This window comes from Adiantum capillus-veneris, chromosome 2 (genome assembly GCF_014529385.1).
Source record: "Adiantum capillus-veneris isolate H3 chromosome 2, ASM1452938v2, whole genome shotgun sequence".
NCBI classification, from domain to species: Eukaryota; Viridiplantae; Streptophyta; class Polypodiopsida; order Polypodiales; family Pteridaceae; genus Adiantum; species Adiantum capillus-veneris.
The window spans coordinates 56350169-56366102 of NC_140932.1; the positions used below are offsets into that span (position 1 = coordinate 56350169).

The window sequence follows — 15934 nt, forward strand, 5'->3', positions numbered from 1 at the left end:
GAAATGCCAAAGCATAGAATACATTCATCTATCATAGCCATGGAAACAACACATAAAAAAGTCAATTTTGCATGTATCAAATTTCTTTTAAAGAATTGTTCATGTTTTTTGAAGGATGCTTTATTACCTTTTGTGTATGCCCATCCTTTGTTTGTGATGAAAATGGCTCAGAGCTCTCCATGATCCACCTAAAACTCAACTCTAGACCTGTGCGTGTGGCCAAGCGCTCCACAAGACTAAGAGCGGTGCTAGGACAAAGAACAAGCACCCAACCCATGTCATCCATCAATGAAAACTTGACATGGTCATCTGTTAGCTCATTCCATGCAGGAATGCCATCAAAACCTTGAACAAGCCCACCTACAAGCAAAATTATTGTATTTGAGTGTTAAGAATTTGAGCTAAGTATATGCATGGTGTATACAAGATAGCATTGAAAACTCTCTTACCAGTAGGAAGATCAATAAAAGTAAGATCAACACTCCATGCACTAGGTTTTCCATTTCATATCTTCTCACGTTCACCCAAGCCAACAAAAAACTCTCGCATCACCACAAAACCATCCTTGAAGTTTCTTGCAGTGAAATCCTTGCCAAGCTCAATGTAATCATAAATCCAAACCTTTGACTGTTTTATGTCTCCTTTCTTTTGAATTGAATGGAAACTAGCCAAAGGTGCATGAATCAAAGCTCCCTTTCCAACATTCTTTTGGGTATGAGAACTTCCTAAGTTTCTTGTATCTAACAATAGCCAAAAAAATAACACATTTTTCTTCAAATCAATCCATGCCATAATGATTAGCATAAGACATAACAAAAGAAAGAATAGCAAGAACATATTGTTCCCACCAAAAATTTAACTTACTTACCCTTGGTTGACATTCCACCCTTGCTTGATGGTGGACGGCCTCCACGATTCTTGCCTTGCTCTTGTCTTTCTTGATCTTATTTTTCTTTGAGAGCTTTCAACTCTTCCTCCATCTTCATCCTTTGCTCAACAATCATCTCTCCTGATGACCCTGAGTCGGACTTACATTCACCCTTTAAATGACGAAGATAATTCTCCTTCTCCTCTTCTAGACACTCACCTTTCTTCATATCAATCCACCAAGGGCAGTGCTTACGCTCCCAATCCATGAGAAGAAAGGCTCCACCAGAATCATTGTTCTCTCTGAAGATAGTGGAGGTGTACATACTATATGTAGGAGGACACATAATTGTCCATGCTTTACATATGTCAGGCATGCAAGTGATCTTCTTACTTCTTATGAGATACATTAAGAACCTACAACAATATGATTACATAAACCTTAAATGAAACGAACTTATATAATACAACAATAGTCACTTAGCAAAATGCATAACATAGGAATTACCTATAGACCAATCGACGGGAATAATTTTTTAAGTCCACATGCTTTGATGGTGGAGTAGCCACATTCATCTCCTTTTGAAATTCGTGAAAAAGTACTCCTCTATATCTACTAGCAATGTCTTCAAAATATGACTCCATGTGAACATCTAAAGGGAAAACCACCTTGTGAACTCCATGTGTGGAATCTATAACCTGTTGTAAAAGCCTTCTTGCATCCTCCAAGACTTGATCCATCCATACTTCCTTGGCTAACCAAGGGATATAGAAATGATCTCCCAAAGGCATTCCAAAACTTTGGCGAAAGTTCTCATATGCTCCCAAAAGCTTTAGCATTTTTATCTTTAGCTCTTGAGAACATGTAGCACAAGATATAGAGTAGAGTTTCTCTATTGTAATCTTGATTTTTTCATCCTCAAAAGGAAGAATCCATAAAATTAGAAACCATTCTTCTCCATTAGCAGGATTCACCACGGATAGATTCTACAATAACCAAACAAAATAAACAAAAAATATTTTTATTATACTTTTAATAGAGTGTAGTACTCACCCGAGTCATGCGTCTATTGTAAACTTTAACAACATTCCTCTTTGCTTGAATCTCAGCCCTCACTCGTTCATCTTGTGACAAAGTAAGAGGTATCTTATTCAATGCTACCTGTAAATCAGACTTCCATTTATTCTGCATACACCATTTCAATAAAATGTATCAAGAACCAAAAAGATTATTAGAATCTTACCAAATATTAAAAAATTTAAGTACATACCCCATAAACCATGGGACCAAGGATAGACTGAGTAAGAGGATGCCAAACCCTCTTTCCTGATTGTGCTTCTTGAGCCCTTGCTTTCTCCATTGACACTCGTTCAGCCTCAATAAAATTTTCAATGATTTGAGACCCATCTAAAGAACAAATGGTACTTGTATGATACAAGTAGTCTTTGAGGTTGGTCTTAATGATTTCTTCTTCATTCATTCTACATAAACAATAAACCATAAAAAATTTACCTCAAGACGTACATGTTCAATCTTTGAAGAGCAGCAATTAATCTCAACTCCTCTTGTTGGGTAGGAACAATAAATTGTGCCAAAACCCTCACATGTTTCTTCTTGTCATTACGTGAGACCTCGCTTATGCTCTCCATCCAAGAGGCCGCTCGATGATTCCCTTCCCAGACAAAGAACATCTTTCCCTTCAACATGGACCATTGATCGTTTTTTTCAAGCTCATCCTCAAACTCTTTGTTAACCATATGCCAATACTTGTCCCAAATTTTTGTAATGTTCTCATTAACATCTCTACTTGAACCATCAGGAAGATTTATGGATAAGATGAACGTACCTTTCATCTTAAGGTACCCTTCTTCTTCAAAAACCTTCTTAAGTAGAGAAAGGTACCTTCTAAGCTCTCGTACTCTCTCATTTATCAAACACCTACAAAGATAAATCATAGGGGGTATACATCCTTTATTCAGGGTTAAACTGTCTATAAACTCGGAGCCTTGAGGCCTGATAATAGCTTGTGGGATGACCTCCTCAACCTCCTTGTCATCTGTCACCTTCTCATTGTCCTTCATACCCCCATCTACATCCTTATCATTGGTGGCCTCTTGATCATCATGAATGTCTTCTACTTGTTGATTAGCCTGAGCATTTTCAGCTTTATCAACTAATTTTTCGCTATCCTCGCTGCTAGCAACAGATTTCCTCTTCTTGCGTATGACTTTGGGTGAAACTTTTGTCCTGTTTACAAAGCTAGAAGCCTTTCATAAAGAACAAATAAACATATCAACAAAAATATAAACTTACATACATTTAAAATTTCTTCAAAACAAGATGCTTATTTATGGACCAAATTTAAAATTCAAAACTTAAGAACATGCATTTCAGTCAAAATCCAACATCACATGCATTGTGTGTGTGTGTGTGTGTGTGTGTGTTTGCGGAGGTCTTAGCATTGGCCTTCTATGCTTAAAACCTGCCCCATTCCTATGTATATGCATCATACACATCTCAACCAATCACGAATCCATACTGGGTACCTCCTGCAATCAACGTATTGGCAAGAGATGCCAATTGAAGTACAATCAAACAATAGCCATCGGTTAAGGGAGATATCGATGTCCTTCTGAATCCGAGTTGTCCTACCAAATAAAAAATCTTTATTCTAGCAAAGCCTAGGTCATAACCTAGTAATTATTTGAGCAGAACCTATAAAAAAACTTTTTTTGAAAAAAATCCGAAAATCTACTCGTGAGAAATTGTAGTAAATTGATTGTATTTAATAGTTTTTATATACCCATCATTTCCTCAGAATTTTCACGTTTGCTCACCATAGAATTTAAAATTTAGAGGTAATTCTCAGCATTTGTAGGGATTTGTAACCTTTTTTTAAAGAGCACTGATGCGTAAAGACCCGAGTAAGACCCGAGTTGGATAACAAGCAGCCTCTTCCAAATCTCAGCCGGATGAAAAAAGGGGGGAAGAGCCTCGGCCTTAATGCACTTACACAAACACTCGGAATACTACTGGTTTGAAATACTCCAGATAGTTTTTGACATTTTAAGTGCAATGGCATGTTAGAGGCAGTTTATAGCCAATGGGCTTCATGGCCAAAGCAAATGGGAAAAGAAGTCCAACCAAAAAATTTAACCTCCACCATTAACACATCCACAGTAAGATATGTGAAGGACGAACGGTCGGTATCTCCCTTAACCAATGGCTACTGTTTGATTGTACTTCAATTGGCATCGCATTTAGCCTACCACCATCTGTGGCTCCTGGCCACCAATCCCTGTCAAATAATTTCTGTTTACAACCGTATAATATCACAGAATGGTGTTTATTGTTGATGTTATGGTGGAGTTAGAGATGAAGTAATGACTTCGAGAACTCGCAAGAAATGCGGAGTGTAACACCATAGAGGAGTTATGCCCCAACTCTTGTGATGATGCCATATGTGGTATACTTTGAAAGAATTTCGATGGGGTCTCGACGCAGACCTTTGTGTCACGCATTGGGAAGCTCATAACACAATTGAAGGTCAAAGGGGTAATAAGTGTGGCATCTATAGCCCCTTTTGATGGTGTGGAAAGCCAATACACAGCTAGCTAGTCCCATACATATGATTACAAATCCTTCATGTTGGTCTAGAATCTACGTCTTCACAGGTATTTCACCGACGAAACCCAATCTTGCTCATTCAACATCCCAAGAGCCCCCAGCCACCTGCTCAGTCATTGCCATGGCATCATCCCAATAGCTCTCAGCCACCTGCTCATTTCAAGAGCGCAGGCAATTCATTCTCTCTTGAAATGAGCTTGATTGTTTCATTTTAAGCTTGAAGTTCTAATTGTTTATCTTGAAGCCTCGGCTGCAACAACTGAATGAAATTCCTAATTCGACTTCTTGAGCTGTGGAAAGCAAAGGGCACATGCACACTTACTGCCTGGTCATGCGTTTTTGCAACAGATTTGCAACAGACTTTGCAACAGATCACGCGTTCTTGGCTATCAACAGATTTGCAACAGAACCCAATTGCTCTTTTTCCCCCTTTTGGGGGCTTGTATCCTTTCGCAAGGAAAAATCAACAAAGGTTGAATAAGCTGTGGAAAGCAAAGGGCACCTGCACACTTAAGAGTTTTGCTGCCGAAACTACCTGGTCATGCGTTGTTGGATACGCCGCGACGGACGTCGACACAACAAGAACTCACCTGACATATAATGTCATCTAAGGACGAAGCTCAACCCGTAGGCGCGTGGACGCAAGAATAAGGTGTCAACCTACACTCGACTGAATCCTAACTAATTCCTACAGAGGTCTCTACCAATTGTCTAAGTCACAGCCTTCAAGAGTGCATAAGAGGAAACTTCCTACAACGCTTTCTAGAGCCGAACACCCATCAAACAATCTCGAAACACCATAGAACTTGAAGGAGACCCTACTAATACCACTAGGTCGCTCTCCCTAAGGTCTATGAACCAAAACCCCAACCCAAAACACCCGGTGCAAAATCACGTAGGATGTTTGGCCGAAATTTGCCAGTCTTCGTTTCCGAAATCTAAAGTTCCTAATGTGTAGTTCTACTCAATGTGAACGCGTGGATATGCTGCAATGAAAAATCGGACAACGTATGCTCACCAAAAAACCAGATGAAGCTCGTAGAAGGAGCTCGCAAAATTGGACCGTACGCGCGCAATGTAGGTATCGGCGCGTAGCTCTCGTCGGGGGCAACACGCTGCACTTCTCCGCACTCGATTCCGACCACCGATGCACACGTAGCATCAAGATGAAGCTCACACACTCTCTCGTACACAGTACGCTCACTCACAGACTTCAAAAATTGTTTTTAAAATGACAAAAGGTTTTTTCATTAAGGTCAAAAAGTGGTATATATACCTTACAATTCTCAAACCCTAAAGTTCCAAAATCAACCATCTACTCAATCTAGCTATCAAAACTGGGATACAATCTGGAAACTTCTGTAAGCCCCAATATTTACAAGGTGAAAACTCAGGTTTCCTCAATAAATGAATAATTACAAAAAATGATAATCTTCCGAGTAGTTAGTTTTTCGTGGGGTGTGTCCAGCTTCTAACACTCCCCCTCTCCTTGCTCATGTCGTCCCCGACATGGCCGCGCTGATTTGCTTCTTCATCGTATGGTTTCATGCATCTTGATCAGTGATTCATATCTTGCATGTAGATTCATCATTGTTGGGCCGAAAATATCAGTGTTTATTGTGAAGAAGCCAGTGTAGAACGCTTCTTCAAAGGCTTGGAGGTGATAGGATGGTAAAAACATTATCCTTTGATACAACGCATGTATCACCTCCTTGGAAGGCTGACCAGACAGATCATAAGCGCATCTGTAAGTATCTTGGAAGAAGAAGATACTGTCTGTCACCTGGCCTGGCTTGAATGTCTCAAATACTGCTAAAAGGGTTTTGCAGATTTTCTTCATCATGATGCACGTAAGGTCAGGTGAGTCAGTGAACAATTTGATGGCGCCCGTTAGGGTTTTCACCATGTATTGGACACTTATTCTCTCACCTGCCTTCAAGCCCGGCAGCTTAGGGTAATTCAGCCAAGTGGGTTGGCTCCTTTGTAAGATCTCTTGGGCTTTCCACGTCCTGATTCTTGGTAGAGGACAAAAGATGAGGTTGTCTTTGATGTTTTTCGGTTCCTTTACCAAGTGGATTAGGTATCGTGGGTACTTTGTGAGCCAAGCCTTCCTCCATTTGGGTTGAGAGTCAACTATTAGCCTCGCCCCTTCTGGTTGGGAGATGTCTGCGTTGTAGAGTGGCATGGTCGGCTCTTCTCTAATCCTCTTATTGATGGTGGCTGCTTCATATTTCAACAAAGGATATGGGAGAGAGGGTTGAAGCCATTCGCGCCTGAGGTTGATGGTGTCGATCTTCTGGATAGTCATGGATTTGAAAACCCTCTGCTCCCACTCCAAGGCTTCCTTTGTTGTCTCTCTGATTTCCACCTCTATTGCCTTACACAGCTTCTCTTTCTCCTCCTGTGCTAGATGTTGTGGCTCTTGAGAGGATCCTTCTAGGATTTCCTCTTGCATAGGTGTGTCCACCGGATCTGCCACATTTTCTAAATCTATGCCTTCATTGGCTACTGGCCCTGTGCCCTCGTGTTCTCCGGTTTGTTGTCCTCTCAGCTCCTCAATCTCCTTTAGGAGTTTTTTTTTTTCTGTTTCAGCTTCTTCGCCCATATTTACGAGGAGGTCATTCAATACGGCGTTTATCTTCTCCGCCTCCTCGAGCTTTCTTTTGATACTTTCTAATTCCTCTTGCAGGGTTTTTTTTTCTTCTTCCATTCATGTTTGCATGACAATAGACCCTTCTACCATCATCAATATTTGCTTTTTCTCTAGAGTCAGCTCCTTCTGAAGTTCTTGCATTTGTTCTTCATAAAGTTGACTTTCTGTAGTGATGTGAGTCGAGCTAGTAGCTCTGATTCTGGCAGGAGATGCCCGCAGCCTCTGGATGGTCTGATCTTTCACTTTGAGCTGGTCCCTTAGCTCAAGGACCTCATCCTGGCTGGCTTCTTGATCTATCTCCACCTTTTCTTTGGCGTTTTGCATGGCTTCGACTTCTTTAGATTCCTCAGCCAGTTGTAGGGTCAGGTTATCCCTTTCCCTCTCGGCATCTATCAGTGATTTGCTGAGTTGCTGACATTCCTCTTCAACTCCTTGTATTCTTTGGGCTGCTGCCTGATTTTCCTTTTCCATTTCCTGGCATCTTTGCAATGCCCTTGCTAAACTGGCCTGTAGCTCCGCTTCTCTCTCTTTCTGCCTTTGACTTTGTCCTTGGAAAGAGTCTACTTCCATATTTATCTTCACTTCAGTGGTCTTGAGAGCTGCCATCTCACTTTCTGAAGCCATAGACTGCGCTCTTAACTCGGTAAGCTTTGTCATCACCACATCCCAGTCGTTGGAGGGCGGGTGCACATCCACTGTATCTGTGACCATTTCTTTTAGTTCTACTAGCCTGATGCTTTGCATTTGTTCCTTAGGCCCTGTGCTTGCCAAGTCGAATGTGACTGTGGTAGCTTCTTCTTTTGTGTATCCTGCCGCTAGCAGGTCCAAAAATGTGTTATATGAATCATTTGGCTCTTGTTGCCACTTCGAGGCCTAGCCTCTTCCTTTGGTTCCAGCCCCTGGCTCTGCTCTTGCTTGGCCTCTTCTCGTTATTCTGGTCTTTCTTCAGCCTCTGTATCTTCTTGTGGAGGGCTGCTAGGAGGTGCTGAGGGTGGTGGTGAGTGCTGTGGACTGGCCGATAGAGATGTAGGTGTAAGGTCTCTGACCCCGATCAAAAGAGCACCATTGTACCATGAAATGAACATAATGGAAAAAGTTACTATTTCATTAGGAAAAAAATGGACTCTCCATGGGCCTTGTAAGAATCCCTAATTTAAAGGAAGCCTGCCAAGATTAAGGGGGACAAAGGCTTTGAATGGGGCTATTTTGGTAGGGTCTCCTCCACCTTTGACCCCTAAAAATGTAGGGGGAAGGGGCGGGGGGGGGGGGGCACCATTTAAAAAGTAGGGAAGGGGGGGTAAACCATTTGAAAAGTAGGGGGGTAGGGGGTCTTCTCTCTCTAACTTTTTGGCCAACTTGTAAGTGGCCTCTTAACTCTCCCATGCCACCTAAGCAAATCCATGGGTCAAAGAGATTAAAAAAATGACTTTTTTCAAAAACTTTCAAAAAAACTCTATTCCCCCCTAAAAAGTACCCCCAACATATACACATAATAAAAAAAAGATTTTTAAGTTAAATTACTCAAAATTCAACATTTTTTGACTCCCTCCAAACTTTTAGGAAATTCTCCCCAAAATTGAAAACTTTCCCTCCTAATCTAAGCTCCTCTCCTACACCCATCCCCCTTGCACCTGCACCTGCTGCTGCACCTACACACCCATCTCTCCATCCTTCAAGCTCCATCTCTCCATCCTACAAGCTCTATCTCTCCATCCTTCAAGCTCCATCTCTCCATCCTACAATGCCTCTTGACGACGTGACCAATGTCCCAGCAAGCTCTTCACGCGGTAGGTCTCCAGGGCTTTCCCTACGCCTACCTCAAGAGTATGTTTCGACAAAGAAAACATGCTTGGGTACATTACCTTCAGCCAATGAATGCCGCGCTCAAGGGGAGAAGAATGTGGATCTCTGGACAGACGGATGCTTGTATCCAAAGGATCCTTCTCTCAATGTTCATCCGTCTTTTACAAACATTCCATCACTGTTGCAATACGTTGGAAATGGAGAGCAAGGTTTGTTGGGCTACTGCAAGAGACTCAACAAACACGAGATTACGCGGTCCGAGATCTACTTGCGTCATTGGCAGTTGCTCAATGGGAGTTTCCACAATCTTCAAGATCAGATGCAAACAGCTACTAGTGCGCTTGAGGAGGCAAAGAGCACCATCACAACCAAGGAAAATGTAATTAAAAAGCTTGAGGATACTCTTTCACACATGAAGAGTACTGCCATGGGAGGTAGGGTGAGGAAACGAGAGTTGTCCGAAATTCAGACTCTTGCACCACGTGGAGGTGCAAGAAAACGAAGGGTGATAGCTATGAGGTAACATGTTTTGTCCCTCATGTTGTTTAAGTCTAATACGGCTCATCATTGTTGTTTTGGGCAATAGGAACTTCGTCCAAGAAACGTGCGGCGGCGAGAATGCGGAAGCTAGGGCTACTTTACTTCGTTCTTAATTCAACAAAGAGGATTTTATTGGGATGCTTGATGCTCCAGAGGCAAAACACTTGAAAGATGCAATCACTAAGAGAGTTCTTAGTGATTTTTCTAATATTGTTAGTGATCTAGATGTTCAGGATATTTGTGATGCTGTTTGGGTTAGTACCAAGGGCTATCAAGCAATACATCAAGTGTTAAAAGATGCATTAAGAAGTCGAGGAGTCACGAAAAACCTATTCCCACTTCCTCACAGAGTGCAGATTGCCAAGAAGGTGTCAAATGAAGATGTTGTTCACCGATTAGGGGACTACTTGTATATTGAAGACACGATGCCTCTTCAGCCGCTCCGTAGCAAATCACAAGGAAGGAAGGGCCGCGGGAATGGAAGCGGTGCTGTTTCTAACAGTGTGTTGCGGACCGAAGGGTTTGTTTACACCAAATTCAACAATATCTTTATGGACTTGATACAATTGCAGCAGTCCATGGCTGTTTTCTACAATTTGAGTGATGCAGGTTAGTTTAGAGTTACATACATGCTCTATGATGTGTCATAACAAGCATTCTGAGGCTTTATGTTGTTGGCAGTTCTTGAAGGCAAGCTTGTGTTCGTGCTGAAGTTGGATGAGTGTGTAATTGTTAAAGGGAGAAAGTTGGAGAGAATGAGAATCACGCTTATGAATGAAGCCCTAGCTTATGCCAAGAAATCTTGCAGTTCGAGTGAAGCGAAAAAGCCCTCTTTTAGTGTGCAATCAGAGAAGGATATATGGTGGCTTGGTGCAATTGAAGTTCCGAAAGAGACACATGAAGTCCTTGCATGGATTTTCAGTAGAATCCCATGGGTCACAGAGGTCATTAAAGCTCAAATAAACGGTGAGAAGCTCATGGTTCCAGGGCGTGGGGAGTTTGATGCTGAATGGAATTTAGGTGGTGATCTAAAGACCATAAAGTGCATGCTTGGATGCAAACAAGGTGCAAATTCTTTACTTCCCTGTCCATTCTGTACGAAAGGGAACAAGACAAGTCGAGCAACTCAAGTGGAAGGTCAGGACGAAGATAATGATGACCATATAAATAGGGAGTGGCAAACTTTGGTTCTTTCATGTGATATGTTGCAGGTGCCCAATAGGGATAGCAAAGATCCTGGGTGGAACCCCATAATTCCGTTCTCCCTCAACAATGTTCACTTTTGTACATTGCATGCATTTTTGCGAATATTTGATAGGATCCTAAAGCATCACATTGATTATGCTTTCACAATGAAGCCCCTTCAACGGTCAAAAGACTCCTTGCAGGGGGTGGAGACGCTCCTTAATGAGATTGGATGTCATCGATCAAGGGTGAACATTGTAGCAGAGACTTGTAGGGAGAAGACATATGAGGTGGCACAAAAGGTTTCCATGAATGGAGCCAAGGCACGTCGATTTTTCAAGAAGATGTCAAAGTCTCCAATGCAGGTATCCAAGGCAAGTGTCGATCTAGCAAGTGAGAAACGGTGGGAGTTGTGGAAAGATTTGTGTTCATGCACGACGGACAAAGATCCCAATGTGGAGGTTGCTAACCAACGCAAGCTAGTATGGTCATCCTTTCAAAAGGTTGTGCAATTGATGAATCTTTCAAGCACCACCGTTGAGCAGCGAGAGGAGTTCAAGAAGGTGCTTTATGAATTCACAAAGGCCGCTAAGGAAGGATGGTCTGAAAGCAATATTACACACTACATGGTGTGTTTTAACGGACTTAATACATATGCAATGTTTGAAAATGAAACTTTTCTATTCGCTTATCTCCTTTTTGGTTGTTTTAGCACATTCTCTATGCGCATGGTGCATACTTCATGGACCGCTATGGTTCGCTTGATATATGGAGTACACAAGGCATCGAGAAGTCCCACTATCGAGCAAAAGGAGTCTACTTCAAGAATACTCGGCATGGTGGTGGTAGTTCACACTCCAACTACCTCCAAGAGATGTTTAACTGGTTTTTTAGGCACACCTTTGGGAGAACTGGTACTATTGAGAAAGCAAGAGAATCGATGTTAGCAAAGCAGTTACGCAACGCTTCCCGTACTGCAGCATCCGAGAAGTGGAAACGCTCGCGAGCGTCCCTGGGCCATGAAGCTTGGCGTGCAACTAAATATCAAAAAGGCAGCGTTTGGGCATCGCGTCAGCCGTCCGCATGATCCAGGTTTAGTTGTTATATTCAATTGCTTTATTTGAGTTTCACTCAATTGGCCGCATAGTGCGAAAGGGCCCAAATCTCAAAAAAACCTATTTAAAGGTTGAAGGGGCTCATTTTGTCATTTTCCCTACTAGGTGCTACCATGGCAAGAACAAAACAAACGGCTAGGACTGCATATCCAGAGGGGCCGGATGGCCAACGACTCAAAGGTACAGCAACAGAAGCTGGAACTTCACAAGCTCAAGGTGAAGTCCACACAGAAGAAGCTGGAGCTTCAAATCAGCATGGCCAGTCCTCTACAGCAGCAAAAGAGAGACAAAATCATCGCCTTGTTGTCTATTCATCGGACTCCAACGATTCTGATGGCAACAGGGAGGATGAGAGCGACCACTGCAAAGAAACAAACAACCAAAAGCAACCATCAGAAGGCTCGGAAGAGACGCAAATGGATGAAGATGCCCCATGGGTTGGCGTCCAAATACAAACTTATCAGGCTCACATGTCTATTGGGGGTAAGACACTTCCTAAAGGGAGTGGACCTACACCATCACATCCGGTCAATAGTGAAGAGCACGAATCAGATGGAGAGTGGGTGGAATCAGATTATGAGGTGTTGGAAGTGCCTGTGCAGAAAAAAAAGAGAAAGAGCATTGTCTACAAGAAGTGGGAGCAAGCTGCCCCGACTCGTGCCAAAAATGCACCTCCACGTCGACCTCAGAAGGTACGAAAGCGCAGCCGTGCTTTTGCAGAGATTCGAAACTATCAAAAGAGCACCGAGCTCTTGATTCAGAGGGCCCCTTTTGCAAGGCTATGCAGGGAGGTTTTGCAATTGTACAACACTCAGTTTCGGATGGGCGCCGTGGCCATAGAGGCAGTCCAAGAGGCAGCAGAGCAATATTTAACTGGCATATTCAAGGATTCTAACCTCTGTGCCATCCATGCAAAGCGTGTAACCATTATGCCCAAGGATATGCAGCTTGCTCGTCGTTTGCGCCATGAGGAGTAGCTTGTAATTAGGCATCAACCTTTTTGTATTTACGGAACTCCAAGATTGGGAAGAATTTGAATACAAGCGTCTTTTGATTGTATATCCCACTTTGTGCATTGTATTGGGAAGAATTTGAATATAAGCGTCTTTTATTGTATACCCCACTGCACATTGTATTGTTTTAATTCTGTACCATGCAATGTAGCACTGGTTCAAGTTTTGTCTACCTTTTATTGTATGTATGTAGCCATTAGCTTGTTATTGTGAAAAATTGCCTACGTTTAGCACCTTGGCTAAGTGGGGCATGCACTTCCTGATGTATCCATGCTATGTGACTTACTATTGCATGGCAAAAACATCTACAAAGTGTTGAAAATGTCTTGGAATGCCCCCAAATTGGCTGCCACAAGGGCGCACATTTGGGGCTTCCAGAGGCCTATGGATGGACACAATGCGCGCCCTTGTGGCAGCCTTTCCTAGTGCTTTCCAAACACTTTCCAGTGGTTTCCAGACAATTTTGACAAGTAATAAGTATGTATTGTTTGCTTCAATGCTTCAATTAGCATAGATGCTGCTGACAATCATCCCCCCTTAGTCCATGTCAGTCCTATACTCCAAAAAGGGCTTAGATATTGCCACAAAGTTTACTCTTGTGGTTTGTTAATACAACTTTAGGTATCTGGGGCAAGATGGGCTTAAGGTTACCTGGTCACTCTGTTTTGTAACTGGGTATGCTCCTATACTCCAAAAAGGGCTTAGATATTGCCACAGTTTACTCTTGTGGTTTGTTGATACAACTGTAGGTATATGGGGCAAGATGGGCTTAAGGTTACCTGGGTATCCATGTCTTTCTCTTTTGCAACTGGGTATTAATGTCTTGTCACTCTGTTTTGTACCTGGGTATGCTCTTAGATGTGTCCAATTTCATCTGCCACAAGGGCGTACATTTGCACAGTTCATCAGCTGATAGAAAGCCCCAATGCGCGCCCTTGTGGCAGCATATTTTAGGGACTTTCAAGCTCTTTACTAGGCACATACATAACTTTGGAAGCCTAGATATATCAAAGTATGCATTTTTAAAATTTTAATGCCTGCCAGACCCTTTAGTAGTCATAGGAGAAATTATGGTACTTCTCATACACAATGGAAGCCCAACATATAAGAAATTCAAAACCTTGCAAGAAAGAGAGTCATAGACAACAAAAAGTAGTTTCATTAAAGAAATCAATGCTTTACATGATATCCGGCTTTTGCTTTAGGATCTTTCTAATTACAATTTTTTGGCGCTTGGCCTTTTGGGGTGGCTCCCTGTTAAGTAAAGTGGTTGTGATTTCTTGGGTGTCATTAACCCCTACAGCTTGGTTCATGTCGACATGGGCAATAAGGCGCCCGTGAAAGTTTACACCGAAAGTGGATATTGCAAAATCTTTCTTTACAAGCACTACAAGGTTGGCCGTTTGGGCAAGTGTTGTTAAACACAACGCCTTGGAGAGTGAACAGAGAGCAAAAATGTTGTAGCGACCATTGGGAGAGTAGTCGGCATGGACAAACACCACGACACCGGTGGGAAGTGTGCCGAGGTAGTGAGCAAGTGCCGCTTGAGGTCCGAACGGCGTCCTCCTCCCCCCTGACCGTTGCGCCCAGGCGTCAACCTCCAGAACATCCTGCAGAACATAGGTTTTCTGAGATATGGCACAGAATTATCATATAACATTAACAAAATCATTTGTAACAATCAAATGTAAGTGAGCATCTATACCTCTTGTCTACGATCCTCCTCATCGGCATCCGGGTGCAAGTAAAGATCCACGCTTGACTTTCCGTTTGGATCAAGCAAAACAGGTGTTGCAGCAGGTGGTGGTGAATCCACTCTTGCGCGTTTAGCCAAACACATGGCTTGCACGGCCACAAACTCCTCCTCAGAGACCTTGGCCTGCTCAGCCGCTGCCACCTCGGCTTGTGCGATCGCCACTGTGTCCGCCAAAGTATTCCCCATGGGCAGTAGGAGATCATCGTCATGGGAGGTGGTGGTATCAAGATCAAACTTGCCATGGGCATCGAGGATGGCGAAACACTCATCCATGCGAAGCTCAAAGGATTTCTCCAGATCGTGCATAAACACAAACTCCTCCCCACCCACCACAATGGAGGAGAAGCGGGTAATCTCTACCTCAGGGATGGCATCCCGAGTGGTGGTTCCTTCTGGCGGTCCGGAGGATGAACCGACTGATGGAGAGGCCTCCAAGAGGCCTTGAATCCCTACAAGGTAGGTCAAGGCAAGCGTCCTCTCCTCTGCGGATGAGTCAATGGCCGCGGGCTTGGGGTCCTTCACATCAGCCAATACCCCGCCGATCTGCAAGTGAGGTAGCACTACGTCAGGGCCTACTGGGTACTCGTGAAGGAGGAAGATCATTATGGCCTGAATAGAGAAAAAAGTGTTTCCGATCCTTCCCTTACGCATTGCTCGCACATCCACAGCTTCAAGCCGAACATATTGTCCGACGGGTTGTGCTATGGTGGCAAAGCGTGCAAGCCGTTGATGAAATGGCCTGTCCCCTTGGTAGATGTGGTGGAGAAGGCCTTCAGGGACCCATTGCCCTGGCCGGTTTGGTAACTCAACAATGAATCTCCCCATGCATGTGGAAATGTATGAAGTAATGTGCTCAAGAGATTGAGAGTGGAGGGTCAAGGTGGTTTCCAAATCGGGTTGGGTTGTGAAAAATGCTTGAAGCTCAGGGCGATTTGCATGCCCAACCTCAGTAAGGAATGCATCTAAAGCACTAGTAGCATCCATTTCTTCTCTTTGCGTGATTGGGTATGCTAGGTCTCTCTGCAATGCTGGGATGAAAATGGTGAAATGAGGAGGTGGTCCTCCTTATATAGACATATTCCATCTCGAAAAAAATAAAAAATATGCATTTAAAAAATAAATTTACACCACCTTAAAACTCAAGTACAAAATCAAGTACAACACCTTAAAACTTTTCAAAATCTTTAATAAAATATCCAATATATAAACGATTAAAGTTACAAGCCAATTCACTTAGACAAGATGATTTCGTCTGTAGCCCAATCTTTGTAAACAAGCATAGTGGCCTCCATCCGCCTTCCAATCTATACAACCAGAAATGGCCAATCAAAATACAAAAACCCACAAAAAATAAGAAAAGGTAGCTAAGCAAGC

At 42.9% G+C, this 15934-nt stretch overlaps 1 protein-coding gene and 1 pseudogene across 1 annotated transcript; both read right to left on the reverse strand.

Annotated features, from left to right (window-relative positions):
• Positions 1–201: 201 nt before the first annotated feature.
• Positions 202–792, reverse strand: LOC147462826 (uncharacterized; annotated as a pseudogene).
• A 579-nt stretch (positions 793–1371) lies between these two features.
• On the reverse strand, positions 1372–3167 carry LOC147462827 (uncharacterized). The gene is made up of 4 exons (XM_086527541.1): positions 2393–3167; positions 2139–2349; positions 1922–2053; positions 1372–1854 (listed from the first exon to the last, which is right to left on the reverse strand). Exons 1-4 carry the CDS (start codon positions 2947–2949, stop codon positions 1372–1374), a joined length of 1383 nt encoding a protein of 460 aa, XP_086383667.1. The 5' UTR covers positions 2950–3167.
• Between the last annotated feature and the right edge of the window lie 12767 nt (positions 3168–15934).

Excerpts from the sequence above, each read along its gene's own strand:
- LOC147462827 (XM_086527541.1), bottom strand. The coding sequence starts at position 2,949 with ATGAAGGACAATGAGAAGGTGACAGATGACAAGGAGGTTGAGGAGGTC. Across the intron at positions 2,054-2,138 it reads TTGGTCCCATGGTTTATGGG|AATAAATGGAAGTCTGATTT; the intron begins GTATGTACTTAA and ends TGGTGTATGCAG. Across the intron at positions 1,855-1,921 it reads ACAATAGACGCATGACTCGG|AATCTATCCGTGGTGAATCC; the intron begins GTGAGTACTACA and ends TGGTTATTGTAG.